At 43.8% G+C, this 17,169-nt stretch overlaps 1 protein-coding gene across 1 annotated transcript in view; it reads left to right on the forward strand.

The window, feature by feature from the left end:
- ENPP3 (ectonucleotide pyrophosphatase/phosphodiesterase 3) overlaps window positions 1-17,169 on the forward strand; it is a 249,644-nt gene that overhangs the window by 101,831 nt on the left and 130,644 nt on the right. Inside the window, exons 7-8 of the mRNA XM_030196550.1 lie at window positions 10,033-10,112; window positions 14,959-15,078. Coding sequence (XP_030052410.1) covers window positions 10,033-10,112; window positions 14,959-15,078 — 200 coding nt within the window. The remainder of the gene's footprint in view (window positions 1-10,032; window positions 10,113-14,958; window positions 15,079-17,169) is intronic.

The following is a 17,169-nucleotide window of genomic DNA, read 5'->3' on the forward strand; positions in this document are numbered from 1 at the left end:
ACCACAAGTGTAACAGGTAGAGGGGGCATGGGCCTGGGTCTGCCTGCCTGAAGTGCACTGCACCAACTAAAACTGCTTCAGGGACCTGCATACTGCTGTCATGGAGCTGGGTATGATATTTGAGGCTGGCAAAAAAAAATTTTAAAGTTGTTTTTTTCAGGGTGGGAGGGGGTTAGTGACCACTAGGGGAGTAAGGGGAGGTCATCCCCGATTCCCTCCGGTGGTCATCTGGCCATTTAGGGCACATTTTTGTGGCTTGGTTGTAAGAAAAAAAGGACCAGGTAAAGTCGTCCAAGTATTCATCAGGGACACCCTTCTTTGTTCCATTATCGGTCGAGGACACCCATGTGTTAGGAACGCCCCAGTCCCGCCTTCACTATGCCTCCAACATGCTGCCGTGAACTTTGGTTGTCCCCGTGATGGAAAGCAGTTGAGGACACCCAAAATCGGCTTTCGATTATGACGATTTGGGCGACCCTGTGAGAAGGGCGCCCATCTTCCAATTTGTGTCGAAAGATGGGCGCCCTTCTCTTTCGAAAATAAGCCTGAAAGTGATGTGTCCTGATGGGATACTTCTGAGGGTACTCAAGGAACTCAGAGAGTTTCTGGCGGCTCCGCTGTCTGACATCTTCAATGCTTCCTTAGAGTCTCTGGAGTGGTCCCAGAGGACTGGAGAAGGGCGGATATGGTCCCTCTGCACAAGAGCGGAAGTAAGGAGGCTGAGAATTATAGACCTGTCAGTCTGACCTCAGTGGTGAGTAAACTAATGGAAACACTTCTAAAGCAGAGAATTGTGAGGTTTCTCAAATGAAATGGACTGCAGGACCCGAGGCAGCATGACTTCACTAGAAGCAGGTCATATCAGACAAATCTGATTGATTTCTTTGACTGGGTGACCAAACAGTTGGAATTGGGAGGCACGTTAGATGTGGTGTACTTGGATTTTAGCAAAGCCTTTGACATGGTTTCCGTACAGGAGACTGATAAATAAACTGAGTGCCCTTGGTATGGGACCTAAAGTGACTGACTGGGTTAAAAATTGGTTAAATGGAAGGAGACAGAGGGTAGTGGTAAATGGAGCTTGCTCTGAGGGAAGGGATGTTATAAGTGGTGTACTGCAGTGGTCAGTCCTTTAGTCGGCTCTTTGTAACATCTTTGTGAGTGATATTGCGGAAGGGGTGTCTGGTTAGGTTTGTTTCTTTACGGATGATACCAAACTCTGTAATAGAGTGAACACCCCGGAGGGTATGGATAGGGGGTGAAGTGCTTCTGGTAACGAAAGAAGAACGGGACTTGGGTGTGATTGTGTCTGATGACCTTAAGGTCTCCAAGCAGGTAGAAAAGGTAATGATCAAAGCCAGAAGGATGCTTGGGTGCATAACGAGAGGGATTACCAGCAGGAAAAAAAAGAGGTGATTGTGCCCTTGTATAAGTCTCTGGTGAGGTCCCACTTAGAGTACTGTGTGCAATTCTGGAGACTGCATCTACGGAAAGATATGAACGGATGGAGTCGGTCCAAAGGGCGGCTACAGAATTGGTCAGCGGTTTTCATCATAAAACATATAGGGACAGGCTTATGAACCTCAATATGTATAAGCTGGAAGAGAGGCTGGAGAGAAGGGATATGATAGAGATTTTTAAATACCTCAGTGATGTTAATGTACAGGAAGCTAGCCTCTTTTTCAAATGAAGGAAAATTCTGGAATGAGGGGTCATAGGATGAAGTTAAGAGGAAATAGGCTTAGGAGAAATCTAAGAAAATACTCTGTCACAGAAAGGGTGGTGGATTCATGGAATGGCCTGCTGGTGGAGGTCATGGAGATGAAGACGGTGTCAGAATTTAGGAAAGTGTGGGACAGGCATGTGGGATCCCTTATGAAAAGGAAGAGGTAGTGGTTACTGAGGATGGGCAGGCTGGATGGGCCGTTTGGCCCTTCCCTGCCATCTTGTTTCTATCCGGTCATTTCCAGCAGCATTTAACCTGTTAGTGCTGTTGAAAATGACTGGTTAGCGCCGAACTTCAAGCCGGCTATGTCAGGGGCATTCTGAAGGCAGAGTCTGGTTACATCCTGATATTCAGACATAACTGGCCAGGTTTAATGGATAAATATGACCGCATAAATAGCTGTCCTCTATCTTTATCTGCTAATCCATGCCCAGTTAAGTCTGAATATTAACTTAATCCGTCATGTGCTAGCCATTTAAAAAAAACAACCCAGAAATTTAATGCAAGCCTGGACAGGGATCTTTTTGTTAGAATTCCTGGTCCAATGTGGCCCATTTTCAACCTCAGTGTGTCTTTTTACCAGTTTTTCCCATATACCAAGTTTCATCACATTCTGTTAAGTTTTCTATGCTGCAGAAGCTGGAACTTCTTCTCCCATAGAAAAGCACTGGGCCATTTTTTATGCGGGGGTGGGGGGGAACTATTGTTCTATAACTTCCCATGTGATTTGTCCCATTTTTTAACTTGTGTCTTTTTACTGGCTTTTTTCCTCGAGCCAAGTTTCAACCTATTCTGTTAGATTTTCAGAGTTATTTTGCCTCTAGACAGACAGAGAGACTTTCTCAACTTCATATGTATAATTCTTTCCAACTTCTATTGGGTGGGAAAGAACAACAACTACAAATTCCCTCCGAGGAACTTATCCAGTTGAAGGATAAGTTCCATAGTCTTTTTAAAGGATAGATTTTGTGCTGTTATTATGATGAAATTGTCATTACCTCAAACTCTGTAGAGCAAAACATTGATTTTTCCACTTCAAAATTTGCCAGCTAAAGAGCAGAGAATATCAAGCCCTGCCCGCAAGAAAAGCACTCAATAACATGGAAAATTCTGTACAATCCCCAAGAATTGTAATTAAAAGATTATGAAAAAGAGCTGAGAGATGAGCATGTTTTTGCCTGCAAACTGGAGATCCACAGAACCCAGATGCAGAGCAACATATGTATTTATTGTGTTGATAGTGTAATGTAGTATACTATGCCATACTTTGTATTGCTTTTTGACTTATTCTTGCTGTATACCACCTTGAGTGAATTCCTTCAAAAAGGTGGTAAATAAATGCTAATAAATAAATAAATAAATAAATAAATACATGCTATGAAGCTATCTGAAAGGATGCCAGTGCCCAAAATATGTTCTACTGAGAGGAGACACCTATGATGAAAACATGGAATAATCTGATTTTATTATGTATGTCATTATGGGCTAAATTCAGTAAATGGCCCCCAAATTTGAGTGCCGATATAAATGAGTGGCATCTAAATACGGCGCTCTGAGGTTGGCATTCTTTATAGAATAGCACCTAGCGCCAGAATTTATACCAACGGAAGCCTTGTGTTAATCCCCGCACCTAAATTCTGTAACATTGCATGCATCTTTTGGGAATGCCTTTGACCCTCCCATGGCCATGCCCCCTTTTCACTTGTGTGCTAAAAAATTTATGCGTGCATCTTTGAAGACAAGCGCCTAGCAAGATGCATGTATAAATCCATTTTGTTGCTAGTTAGTGCCCAATTATTGGTGCTAATAGGCTCATTGGCCAATTAAATTGCTTCCACAACTTGGGCATGCACCCAAATTTGTATACTCAGTTATATGCTCTGTTTACAGAATTCCCCTGTTTATGCTATTCTCTGATGAGAAATTATTATTATTTTTTTTTTTTTTGAAAAAGTGAATGATTAGCTGTCATAAATAGATAATTTAAGTCATGGCAATACTGTATGTAATGCACCTTTGCCTGGGCAGTTCTGGGTCCAGGGTCCGAGTGGGCTGGAGCCTCTGCAAAAGGCAGACTCCATTGGACCCTCACTCACTCACTCACTTGGCGTGCAGTGCCTCCACCAGGGGAAAGAAGTGTTAGTACTACTACTACTACTAACTAACATTTCTAAATCGCTACTAGGGTTACGCAGCGCTGTACAATTTAAACATAGAAGGACAGTCCCTGCTCAAAGAGCTTACAATCTAAAAGACAAGAGAACAATCTAAAGACAAGTGAACAATCTAGAGGACGAGTGAACAGTTAATCTGGCCTACCTAGATGATGTCAGGGAGAGTGGGGTTGGAGACTGCTGACGGCCTGGGGGAAGGGGAAAGGAAGTGGTGGCCTGCTTTGGGGGTGGCAGGCTCACAGTGGGGGAGGAGTCCTGCAGGTCCTGGCCAATATTCAGTGCTTTTGAGCTGTCCTAAATTTGGCCACTTAGCTATGTAGGTGCCAACACCGAATATTACCGGTACCCACATAACCCCAGGCTCCTGCCTAATGCTGCCTCCTGTACTGCCTCTTTTTTTGGTGGTGGTCAGAGGTGATATTCATCAGCAGTGTCCGCTTTGTGCCACTGAATATCTTGGGGGGGGGGGGGGGGGGTAGGCGGCCATAGGCGATTTAAGTGTGTAGTATCCTCTTTTACCCGCTTAAATTGTTTGAATATCAGCCCAACAGACCTTTTAGCGTGACCACCTGGCAATTTTCGCATGTTCAAAAATGTTTGCACTGTAAAACTACCATTATTAGATTTTTTAAACAATGGGGTACCAGCGTACTGCTAATGATGTCACAGTGACATAGACTTTTATCTGGGGAGCAATGTTGGAGGCTATCAGAAGCTCCACCCAAAGCTGTAAACAATTGCCGAACTCAAGGAAAAGCTGCAGATGATCTGGGACAGCCTGCCACAGGGACTGATCGACAAGGCTGTTAAGAACTTCCCAAAGTGACTGAAGGCCCATGTCAAAGCTGGAGGTGGATGTTATTTCAATGACATTATTTTACTATGTTTTAGCTCATTTTTAACATGCAAAAATCGCAAGGTAGTAACACTAAAATGTCAGTAACATCAGCATAGCTTACGATAATTAAGGTGCTTGTTTTCAAAGCACACAGACTTACATGTAACTTTGTAAGTCTATGTGCTTTCAAAATGAGCCTCTGCATGTTGTTAATAGTAATACGTAAGTATGATGACTAAATAAGTATGTAAAATTTCTCGTTGAAATTCAAAGCAGTTGCTGAGAAACTAGGGGACTACTTTTTTTTATGCCTCGCCCTTTATATGTGTTGTTAGGCACAGAGCTGGTTTAAGCCTATGGGCTTGTGTTCCAGAGATACGCATATAACTTAGAGGTCGATATTCAGCCGGCTGAGCTGCACTGTCGGCATTATGCAAGAAAATTCAGTGACGGGTCATGTTCGGGCTCCAGCATTGAATTTCCAGGTGTACAGAGCCGGCTAAACCATAGCCAGTTAAGGGGTCCTTTTACTAAGGTGCGCAAAAAAATGGCCTGCGCTGTTGTAGGTTGTATGTATTGCACGCACGCAGGTCCATTTTTCAGCGCGCCTGCAAAGAGGCCTTTTTTTCTTTTGGGCTGAAAATACACGTGCGGCAAAATAAAAATTGGCACCTGTCCATTTTGGGCCTGAGACCTTACCGCAACCCATTGACTTAGCGGTAAGGTCTCACACATTATGGGGTAGTAATCATCAGTGCGCTTACACTGCCAATTACCGCCCGGTTAGCGCCACGCAGTAGAAAATAGAAAATATTTTCTGCCAAGCGTATTGGAAGCGTGTAAAAATGGAATTACCGCCCAGGGCACAGGGTAGTCGGGCGGTAGTTCAAAATTGATGCGCATAGGTGCCTATGCACCTTAGTAAAAGGGCCCCTAAGTGTAATATTCAGTACTTAATGGTCTATGGGGCACCACATAAAGATAGAACTGACTGGTATATGATCCTATTTATGTGGTGACCTTGGCTGTTTCAGTGTTGAATATTAGCACTGAACCAGCCAAGTGTTGACTCCGCCCCAGCAGGGCCGCCGAGAGGGGGGGGTCAGGGGGGGACAAAATTCCCTGGGCCCGGGCCTCCAAGGGGGGCCCAGCGCCGGGGTCAGGCCGCTGGTGCTGCAGTCCCCGGTCTCACCTGCCTGCCTCCTCGGCTCCGGGCCCCCTGCATTCAAAGCGGCAGTCACAGATCGCCTCCCTTCGGGCCTTCCCTCCCTGTGTCCTGCCCTCGCGGAAACCGGAAGTTACATCAGATGAGGGTGGGACACAGGGAGAGAAGGCCAGAAGAGAGGCTGCTTTGAATGCAGAGGGCCCGGAGCCGTGGAGGCAGGCAGGTGAGACCGGGGACGGCAGCGACGGGGGGAGCGACAGGGGACGGCAGCGGCAGGTGGAGTGATGGGGGCGCGGCGGCAGCAGAGGGGGGGGGGGGGGGGGGGGGGGGGGGCGGCTTTGTCCCGGCCCGGCCTAGTCTCTTGGCGACCCTGTGCCCCAGAACGCACCCGAAATAGCTGGTTTTACGTTAGGCACTAACCGGATCTTTTCAATAGCACTAGCTAGTAAAGTGCCACTAAAAATGAATGGTTAGTCCTAAACAAGTGATTTAACCAGCCAGGAACTGTTTCTGGCTGTGTAAATTTGCTTTGAATATCAATTCCATAGTATTCTATAAGTAACACCCATAACTTTTGTGTCCCACCCACACTTTGCTTAGACTCCGCTCGGGTATATGTCCACCTATCGAAGATACGTGCATGGTTATAGAATAACAGATGCATGTCTGGCATGTGCACTCATACAGTCCATTCTCAGAATTCACGATGGTATGGTTCCCAGAAAACATCGTAAACTACAAATTCACAAATACTGAACAAAATGTACTTATGGGAAATAGGGGTTAGGTTTCAGCTGTACCAATTTTTCCGCAAAACCGCAAATAGTGAAAACATATCCCTAATAGGAAACTGTATATATGGATATGCTAGTATTCTCAGAGCTGCATTTTCGCCACTGCAGCGGACGGTGATTCTCTCTTTATATGCTGGGGCTTTGAATTGATTTCCAGTACATCCTACTGTGCTCAATCTTGACCCCTGAAGCAGGCGCTGTTTAGCGCCGAAACATGGCCCGTGTCGGGTCATTAATAAAGAACTCTATTTGTCCCAGCATTGGAGCCGACTCTGTGGGTGCTTGAGCACCCCCAATACTGAGAAAATTCCTTGTATGTGTCCAGGGAGTGGTCATTTCCATTGGGCTTAGCACCCCCAATAATTTTATTTTAGTTACATTTGTACCCCGCGCTTTCCCACTCATGGCAGGCTCAATGCGGCACGCAATGGAGGGTTAAGTGACTTGCCCAGAGTCACAAGGAGCTGCCTGTGCCGGGAATCAAACTCAATTCCTCAGTTCCCCAGGACCAAAGTCCACCACCCTAACCACTAGGCCACTCCTCCACTCATTTTGAAAACTTGGCTCCTATGTGTCCCAGTCTTGAAGGCCCAGTGTTGCTTTTTTTGTTTGTATACTTTCTGTGTATGCTGTATTACCCTCTCTATTTGTGTTATGCTAGTATTCTCCACATTTGTGAGCATAACTGGCATATAAATCTTAGCACCTTCTTTATAGAATTAAGTGTAGTAAATCTAGCTGCTAGGTTTAGGTCATTTTTCAGCTGAATATGTAGGCAGCTAAGTTTAGCTGACAATTTATCCAAACGTAACTGCCTAAAACTATCTAGTTATCTTGTCACACAGTGGCTATTTGCAATTAAACCTAAGAGCCTTTCTAGCTGGGGTGTACAGCCAGCAGGGCCGCTGAGAGAGGGGTGGTTTTAGGGGGAAGGAGATTCTCCAGGCCCAGCCTGTAAGGGGGACTCGACACCAGCAAGGCTTCCAGAGGCAGGCAGAAGGTTCTGCTCCCTCGGTCTGTCTTTCTCCTGCACCTGTGTGCAGGAACCCGGGTGATTGCATTACTGCTACAATCTGGGTCCCGGCACACAGAAGCAGGAGAGTGACCAACTGAGGGAGGAGCAGATGCAGAAAGGTAAGGGGTGGGGGTGGTGCGAGTGGGAGGGGGGAGCGGCTTCCTGCCCAAAGTCTGGTTCTGTCTCTCAGTGGCCCTAACAGCCAGATTTTGTTTGTTTCAATATATTTCATTCATTTTGGGGAGGGGGCAGTGAAAGGGGGAGAAGGAGCCTTTATCTGTCAATACCAGACACGTCGCTGAAATGAAACAAAATATAGCCCTCTCCCCCATTTCCTTGTCAGTTGTTTTTCATTGCATTGTATCCTTAATTTCAAGCACCATAGCATATGAATTCTTCCTGGGGAGATATATCAGTACTACTAACTCCTTGTGTCCTCAGAGAGCTCATTACAGAATCTAATTACACAAGGACAGCACAAATGAGTAGCTTCAGTTAGGGTCATCAAACCTCTACAATTGTCCTGGAGTCTCTCAGAATGTCCAGCACACTGCTTATTCCTTTTATTTATTCCTGGAGGCTGCATGTCTAGCGCCATCATTTGCAATGAAGAGATACTCAGTTATAGCAGACCCAACATTTCTTTAGTTTTGAGTCTAATGAATGTATTTTAGAAGAATCATTCATTTTGTCATACCATATGATTTTCATTGAGACAGTCTTTTATGCACATTACTTACCTCAGGGCTCATTTTATGCTATAGGCCCTGCCGTAAATAACACGTTAGTGACGTTAGAGAGCACTAGCTGTTAGTAAATGGTTTCCATGGTTATTTTTGAAAGAACTGAATAAAAGAAACACATGCATTAAAAAGTAAAATAAATCCCATCACCCTTTTTAAAGATTCAAGCAATACAAGCTACTTACCAATATTTGAAAGGTATTAATCCGCAAACGAACCTTTTCTGGAAACGGGAAGGCGGTAGAACTAGAGGACATGAAATGAGATTGAAGGGGGGCAGACTCAAGAAAAATGTCAGGAAGTATTTTTTCACGGAGAGAGTGGTGGATACTTGGAATGCCCTCCCGCGGGAGTTGGTGGAGATGAAAACGGTAACGGAATTCAAACATGCGTGGGATAAACATAAAGGAATCCTGTTCAGACGGAATGGATCCTCAGAAGCTTAGCCGAGATTGGGTGGCAGAGCCGGTGGTGGGAGGCGGGGCTGGTGGTTGGGAGGCGGGGCTAGTGCTGGGCAGACTTCTACGGTCTGTGCCCTGAAAATGACAGATACAAATCAAGGTAAGGTATACACAAAAAGTAGCACATATGAGTTTATCTTGTTGGGCAGACTGGATGGACCGTGCAGGTCTTTTTCTGCCGTCATTTACTATGTTACACGTTTCATGTAGCAAACAGTATGCTAGGAATTATTAGGAAAGGGATGCAAAATAAGACCAAGAATATTATAATACCTCTGTATTGCTCAGTGGTGCAACCTCTCCTTGAGTATTGTGTTCAGTTCTGATCACTGTATCTCAAAAGAGATATAGCGGAATTAAAAAAGGTTCATAGAAGAGCGACCAAACTGATAAAGGGGATGGAACTCCTCCCATATGAGGAAAGGCTAAAGAGATTAGGGCTCTTCAGCTTGGAAAAGAGATGGCCGAGAGGGGATATGACTGAGGTCTATAAAATCCTGAGTGGTGTAGAATGGGTAGAAGTAAATCAATTTTTCACTCTTTCAAAAAGTACAAAGACCAGGAGACACTCAATGAAATTACATGGAAATGTTTTTTAAACAAATAGGATGAAATATTTTTTCACCCAAAGAATAGTAAAGCTCTGGAACTCGCTGCTGGAGGATGTGGTAATAGCGGTTTAAAAAATGTTTGGACAAGTTCCTGGAGGAAAAGTCCATAGTCTATTACTGAGTTGGACATGGGGGAACCACTGCTTGCCCTGGGATTGGTAGCATGGAATGTTGCTACTAATTGAGTTTCTGCCAGGTACTTGTGCCCTGGCTTGGCCACTGTTGAAAACAGGATAATGGCTAGACCCAGTATGGCTATTCTTATGTTCTTATGAAACATCTCTCATTCCCACACACACTCCCATGCATACGCATGCCCATTTCCTACTGGGGAAACTGCTCACTCAACAGACATGTCAGCCCAAGGTTTAACTTTTTGCGATTTTGTATTATTACTAGCAGATCTACTATCTTTATTAGAGGGCTCCTGTAAAAGTATTTAGCACTAAAAAGGGAACAATGTTTCCAAAATCATTTTGCAAGCACTTTGTATTGTCTATTTCAGAAACATGTGGAACACATTCAAAGTACATGAGGGCAGCGTACCCAACCAAGACTTTCCCAAACCATTATACAATTGTCACGGTAAGTCCTGACCCAAATTAACTTTCTACTTCCTGCGACACAGCAAAACTATGGACCATATTGGACTTTTATCACCACCCCCTCTTTATTTCTTTGTTGCTTTTATTTATGTTTCTTAAATGCCTACTACTATATTGTGTATTTGTATTTTACCGAACCGGAGCCTGCCTCTACGGTATTGTGTAAGCCACATTGAGCCTGCAACAAAGTGGGAAAATGTGGGGTATAAATGTGTTAAATAAATAAATAAATAAATGGCTGCTCTATTATTAAGTGCTGTTCACATCACAGATCACTAGGTTTGAGAGAAAATGGGAGAAGCAGGCAAAATGGAGACTTACAGAATGTTTGTTTTCTTGCATTTTAAATATTGAATCCTGATAGGTGCTGATAGCCTACTGCTTAAAGGGGACTATTTGTCACACACTTTCAGGTGGCTTACATGTGCTTAAGATTGTAGATGAATGCTGCTGTTGGAACTGTGTATCAGGTCTACTAGAAACCTGCATGGAATAAAGTCCTTAAGATTGAAGTTGCTGGTGGACATTTATTTCTTGACTGTACTGGGAGCCTGTGGCTGGAGGAGATTGTTCTATCCTTGGCTGCACCTAGAGGTACCTGGTTACAATATGAGTGCCTCATGGATCGAGGAAGAGCATTAGATGTGGTGTACTTAGATTTTCACAAAACCTTCAACATGGTTCTTCATAGACGTGGAAGGCGACTGAGTGTAGTGGTAAATGGAGTTCATTCTGTAGATTAGGATGTTACCAGTGGTGTGCCACAAGGGTTTGTTCTTGGGCTAATCCTTTTAACACCTTTGTAAGCAATATTGCTGAAGGGTTGTCTGGTAAGGTTTGGCTTTTTGCTGATGATAACCAAAATCTGCATTAGGGTAGACACTCCTGATGGTGTGGATGACATGAGAAGGAATGGTCCAGAATTTGGCAGCTAAGATGTAATGCAAAAAAATACAGGTCATCCTTTTGGGCTGCAAAGGGAATAGTACAATTTAAGGGGTGAAGAACATTTGTGCACAAAAGAGGAGTGGGACTTGAGTGTGAAAGTATGTGATGATCTTAAGGTAGCCAAACAGGTAGAAAAGGCAATGGCAAAAGCTAGAAGGATGCTTGGTGCATAGCTAGGGGATGATGCTCCTGTATAAGACTCTGATGAGACCTCATTTAGAATATTGTGTACAATTCTGAAAACTGCACCTTCAAAAAGATATAAACAGGATGAAGTCAGTCCAGAGGGCGTCTACTAAAATGGTCAGTGATCTTCTTTATAAAGTGTGTGGGGACAGACTTAATGATCTCAATATGCATACTTTGGAAGAAAGATGGGAGAAGGGAGATATGATAGAGATGTTTAAATACCTCCATGGCATAAATGCACAGTAGGTGAATCTCTTCAACTGAAAGGAAGCTCTGGAATGAGGAGGGCATAGGATGAAGGTGAAAGGGGACAAAATCCAAAGTAACTTAAAATACGTCTTCCTGAAAAGGGTGGTGAATTTGTGGAATGACCTCCTGGTAGAGGTGGTGGAGACGAAAACTGTAATTGAATTCAAGAAAGCTTGGGACAAGTATATAGGATCTCTAGAAGAGAGGAAGGGATGGTAGATGGTATGAATGGACAGACTGGATAGGCCATATGGTCTTTATCTGCCTTCATTTTTGTATTTTTCTAAAGGGCACGTTATCAAGAATATTGAGAAACTCTAAACTGTTTATTCGCCTAGTCATTTGCCGAACTCTGTCCTGCTTGTCAATGGAAAGGCAATGGGGCTGATATTCAGACCATGGGAGGTAGCCAGGCTGCCTTGCACAGTTGACGCTGAGCCTGGATATTCAATGCTGAACTATATCCAGTGACTAGCATTGAATATCCGGGTGTTTTTTGGGCCAGTTTAAATTTAACTGGCCAACTCAATATTCAGCGCTGGCTGGTTAAGTTTAAACCAGCCAATGCTTTTCCAGCTATTTTGGCAGCTCGATTTGGCTGCCAAACTTATTCAGCGATGCGCTGAATATCACGTGATATAACTAGCTATCTGAAGGCCTGGGGGGGGGGGGGGGAGGGATCACTGTTCATTTTGAAAAGGTCTGAACTTTTAAGAATGCTCCCTCAGAACATCAGGTTGCACCATAGCAGCCCCATGCTCCCAGGAAGTTAAATAATGCAGCTTGCATGGTTAATTGCAAGGTGCATTATTCATTTATCATAGCAGTCACTATCCTGTGTTACCACAGGATAGTTACTCCCACAGTATACTACACTGCTATAATAGGCCATATTTTACTTTAGCTTAGTTACTTCCCCCCTTAGTAATTGGCACTTAACAAGCAATTATTGATACTAATTAGCATTAATTAGAATTCATGTGCAGGACTTGCTAGGTGTATCCCGTAAAGTGGTGCACATAAATTTTAATGTGTGCTATCAAAAAGGGAGCATGATCATGGACGTGGAATTGGTGGACCTTGAGTGTTCCGAAAATCTACGAGCATGGTTATAAAATACACTTGCTCTATGCCTAACTTAGGTTCTGGTATTTCCACCAAGTTTTACTTGGCGCAAATGGATGCATCCATAGTTAGGCGTAGGCATGGCTGCTAGGTGTATTATAGGTGTATTCTATAAACTGGCTAGGCGTATTCTTTAAACTGTGCCTAAATCTAGGCGTGATTTACAGAATACGCCTCGGCGGAAATATTTTTGGTAACGATTTTTCAGGCACCATATATAGAATCTAGTCCATTGTGTGCAATTTTTAGTCTGCTAACTTTGCAGTATGTACTGTACATGTGTATCTTTATAGATATATCACTCGCGCAATTTGTCAGCAGGCCACCACCTTCAGGCCTTCCTGCAGGTATAAACTCTGCTGACCCTGGAAGGGCCCTTCCCTGGACATAGCACTCCCAGAAGCAGACTCCAAAAATATGCTTAAATCCGCTTTATTCCATCAGCAAGGCCAAGACATTTCCTCTTCCAGACACAGTCCTTGGTTACAGTACATATCACCCCTTGTTCCTTCCCCCCACCGGCCACAGTTTCTGGATATAGTTTAAATCATTCACTGCTTCCCCAGCATGACCTGATTCCTGGACATAGTTTTAAATCACTCACTGTTTCACCAGCATGTCAGTGTTCTGAACACAGTTCAAGTCACTCACTGTTTCCCCAGCATGGCATGACTTCTGGACACAGTTTAAATCACTCACTGCTTCCCCAGCATGGCATAACTTCTGGACACAGTTTAAATCACTCACTGCCTCCCCTTGCTGCTCCCCTTGCTTGCCCCCAGGGCTTTACAAGGGTTCTTGGGAACTGTAGTCCTCCTCCCTTCTCCAGCTCTTGGGAAACTTATGCCTCTGTGGGGGTGTGGCTTCCCAGCCCCTAGGATCCTGGGACTTGTAGTTGGAATCCTGGGTATGAAACCTACCCATCCTGCTCCTCTCCCGGATCCCTTCTTCCCTGACCCTCAGGGGTTCCTCACAAATTATATAAGTTCCTGTTTCTGCTCTGACCTTTTATGGATGGAACTGAATGTAAATTTTAATATATAAGCTAATAAAAATGATTGAAAATAGGTTTTGAAAACTGCGTGTTATGGTAGAAACCCAGTGCCTTTAATTGCCCATTATGTAAGTAAGGGGGCACAGAAAGACTGGCTGACTGGGGTAAATTTCACACATTATTATGTAATCTCTTCTGCCCAGTGACGACTTTCCATTCTTCCCATGCCATTTTGTAATAACCATGTAACCCGGGTCTCACCTCAACCAGCTCACTCTCACCACCAAGTCCTAGGCTACAAATGTTTCTTTCTGTGTTTATCACTCTCACAGTGTCAACTCTCAACCATACAAGTTTGAGCGCAGGCCGGGGCCAGACTTACTCCAGTAAGCCGTATGATATTAAGCTGGCCTTTATTTTTAGTATCCTCAACAGTCCAGGAGTCAGTTCTTCACTCACTCTCTCGTTCTCTCAAAAGGATGCTCAGCACACCCAAGGAATGCCTTTTTATGCAAACATTTACTAACTTCCACAAAGGCAGTAAATCCAAACTTCAAACTCTTTATGCACAGTCAGCATTTGGTTTAAGAGGTTTCATAGGTTTTAATCCAGCCAAGACTTTTTAGTACAGTCTTATTCACTATTTAACGTTTCTCTTGTAATCCAGAATTATGTAGTTATACAACTCCTCCTGTCCATTACCCATCCCCTAAGGCTTCATAATCCGAGGCTGCTCCTGATGTCTCTGATTACAATCCACTTCCTTCAGGATCAGACCTCTCTGTCTGTCCCCCTTACAGTGATGGACCTCTCAGGGCTACATCTACTACTACTTATCATTTCTATAGCTTCCCCTGCTCCGGCTCCTGCTCCCAGGCTGGGTTCCCCTTACCCACCTGGAGCTCTTCTCATCCTCTCAGTTTCTGCTCTTAGGTGCAGAAACTCTTCTTTAATTCTAGCCTGAGTTTTTGCTGCCTTTCCAGGATACCCCCTCTCCTCCTAGGGTCCTGGTGGGGGTGAAGGCAACAAAAAAACCATGTGCTGAAACAAACAGGAACTTCAAACTCTACCTTAACTATCAATCATAAACTAGACCAATTTTTCTCTTCAGTTTATTCTATAAACACACCCCTTGGGCTGGGCATTTCTCCCACCTAGGGACATCCCACATGCTCCCCTCAGTGGTTCCAGAGAAATATCCACACCACTCAGTAATCTCCATATAATGGGGAATTGCAATCATGTACATTCATTGAAAATGTGTAATGCTGTCATCTTTCGTCAGTAAAACTAATTTGTCTTTATCTATTTTCTTTCACAGGGTTTATATCCAGAGTCTAATGGTATCATTGACAACAGTATGTACGATGTGAATTTAAACAAATCATTCTCATTGTCTGGAAATGAAAAATTTAACAAGAGCTGGTGGGAAGGACAGCCGGTATGTTCTAATTATGCCTAAAACAATGGAGGTAATTCTCTGAATTGACACTTCATGTGTCACAGATGACAAAAATTGGTAGTTTTGTGCTGCAAAGTGCTATAGAGCGTAACCGCAGATGGACCATGGGCCTGTCTTCAAGTGACATGCACAACTTATAGAATGCTGTCAGTTATATGTGTCACTTTGCGTGTGCACATATGCACCTGCTATAGACATGGGGCCCGATATTCAGTGCTATTTAACCGCCCAGAAACAGGCTCCTGGCAGGTTAAATAGTTCTTAGCCGGCTAAACGCTAATATTCCAGGCTAAACCAGCTAAGGTTAAGATAGGCCTGCTATTTAAGTGGCCTGCCTTTAACCACTATAAATTTAACCAGTTAGTGCTGAATATTCGCTTAGATGGTTAAGTTCCCGCGGCCAAAACTGAAACTAGATATTCAATGCCGGTCGCTGGATACAGCCCAGCATTGAATATCCGGGATCACCGGCAGCAGCCATCTGCACTGCCTGACACTGGCTGAATATGGGGGGGGGGGGGGGGGGGGGAAGGAGGGGGAGGATGGTGTAAATGGTCACACCTAAACTAAGTTACGCCCATGCTGACTTACTCTAGTATTTTATAATGGCATCTTGGGGCACAGATGCCATTATAGAATTGGTACCCAGTATTGACATGCCTAAACAGAGATGTCACTTTATAGAATTGCCTCCTATATGAGTTCTGCTTTATTACAACTTTTATTTTGGCCTGTCAGTTTCCTTCTGCTTCTGTGGGCTTCAAGCTCAGTCAAAACTCGTCTTTGTTCACAAGCATCTAACAATATTTCCTCTGAACCCACCTTTTCTGGTTTTTGTAATCATAGCTCTTCGGCACAGTCCATACACTTCAGTGGTTCCCAAACCTGATCCTGGAGGCACCCCAGCCAGTCAGGTTTTCAGGCTATCCCTCCCCCCCCCCCCCCCCCCCCCCGGGCCAGTGAATGCTTCTTCCCTAGCATCTCCAGTACTGTCTGTCCTGAGCAGCAGAACCTTGGCTCAGAAATCGAGCCCAGGCCCTCAGCATGCGAGTACACAGCAGTGCCACTGCGCCAAAAGTTTGGTCCACTTTTATCGTATCCTCATGTTAACTTTTAGTGTGTTTTTTTTCTTTTTAATCACAAGTGAAATTGATGCAAACCTTGGCTGATTGTGTTAGGGGTGTCTCTGTCTGAGGGGGATGATGGCAGTGCATTCCTTTTTATGACAAGAAAAAGTAATTTCTCCATATCTGAGCGCCTTCTAAATTCAGAAGGTAGTTAATAAGCTTTATCTAGGACAGGGGTTCTTAAACTGTTTTGGGTCTCGGAACCCTCTCGGAATCTGAAGAAAACAGTGGAACCCTTTCACAGAAATATGTGCATAAAATGTACTGTTTTGGGATCTTGCCAGGTACTAGTAACCCGGATTGGCCACTGTTGGAAACAGGATGCTGGGCTTGATGGACCTTCAGTCTGTCCAAGTATGCCAATACTTATGTTCTTATGTTATGTTACACAAGGTTTATTGTCTGCAAATACCTATACGTAGTTCATTGCAGATTACAAATTAAAGAAAAGAATACTGAGACATAATCTCAAGAATTATATCATGTCGTGTATCACTCATCATAATAATTTTGAAGAACAAATAATAAGCATGCCCAGTTATATCAAATATTTATGAAACAAGATTGTTTTAAAAACTTTACAAAATAACTGATAATTCCTGAACATGCACATTTCTAAAGTATTTTTATATAGCAGGGTACATTTTCTTTCATTCCTAACAGTTGGAACTATTTTAGCAAATTTTACATAGTGAAAATCACAATTTATGTCTTCTGACTATACACTGTAGAATCTACACTTGTTTGGAGTGGAACACTATTTTAATAGTATAACTGTAGGCAGTTCATTTTTTCTAGCAATAAAAAGGTGCCATACTCAAATGCCAGACCACCCTTCAGAGGTAGAGTGATCACTGAGGAACCCACCCCACAATAAATAGGCCCCCTGCAACCAGTCACAGAATCTATGGCAAGGCAGAATTGGTGTGTAGAGCCTGAGCTC

Source organism: Microcaecilia unicolor, chromosome 3, assembly GCF_901765095.1.
Source record: "Microcaecilia unicolor chromosome 3, aMicUni1.1, whole genome shotgun sequence".
Taxonomy (NCBI): Eukaryota; Metazoa; Chordata; class Amphibia; order Gymnophiona; family Siphonopidae; genus Microcaecilia; species Microcaecilia unicolor.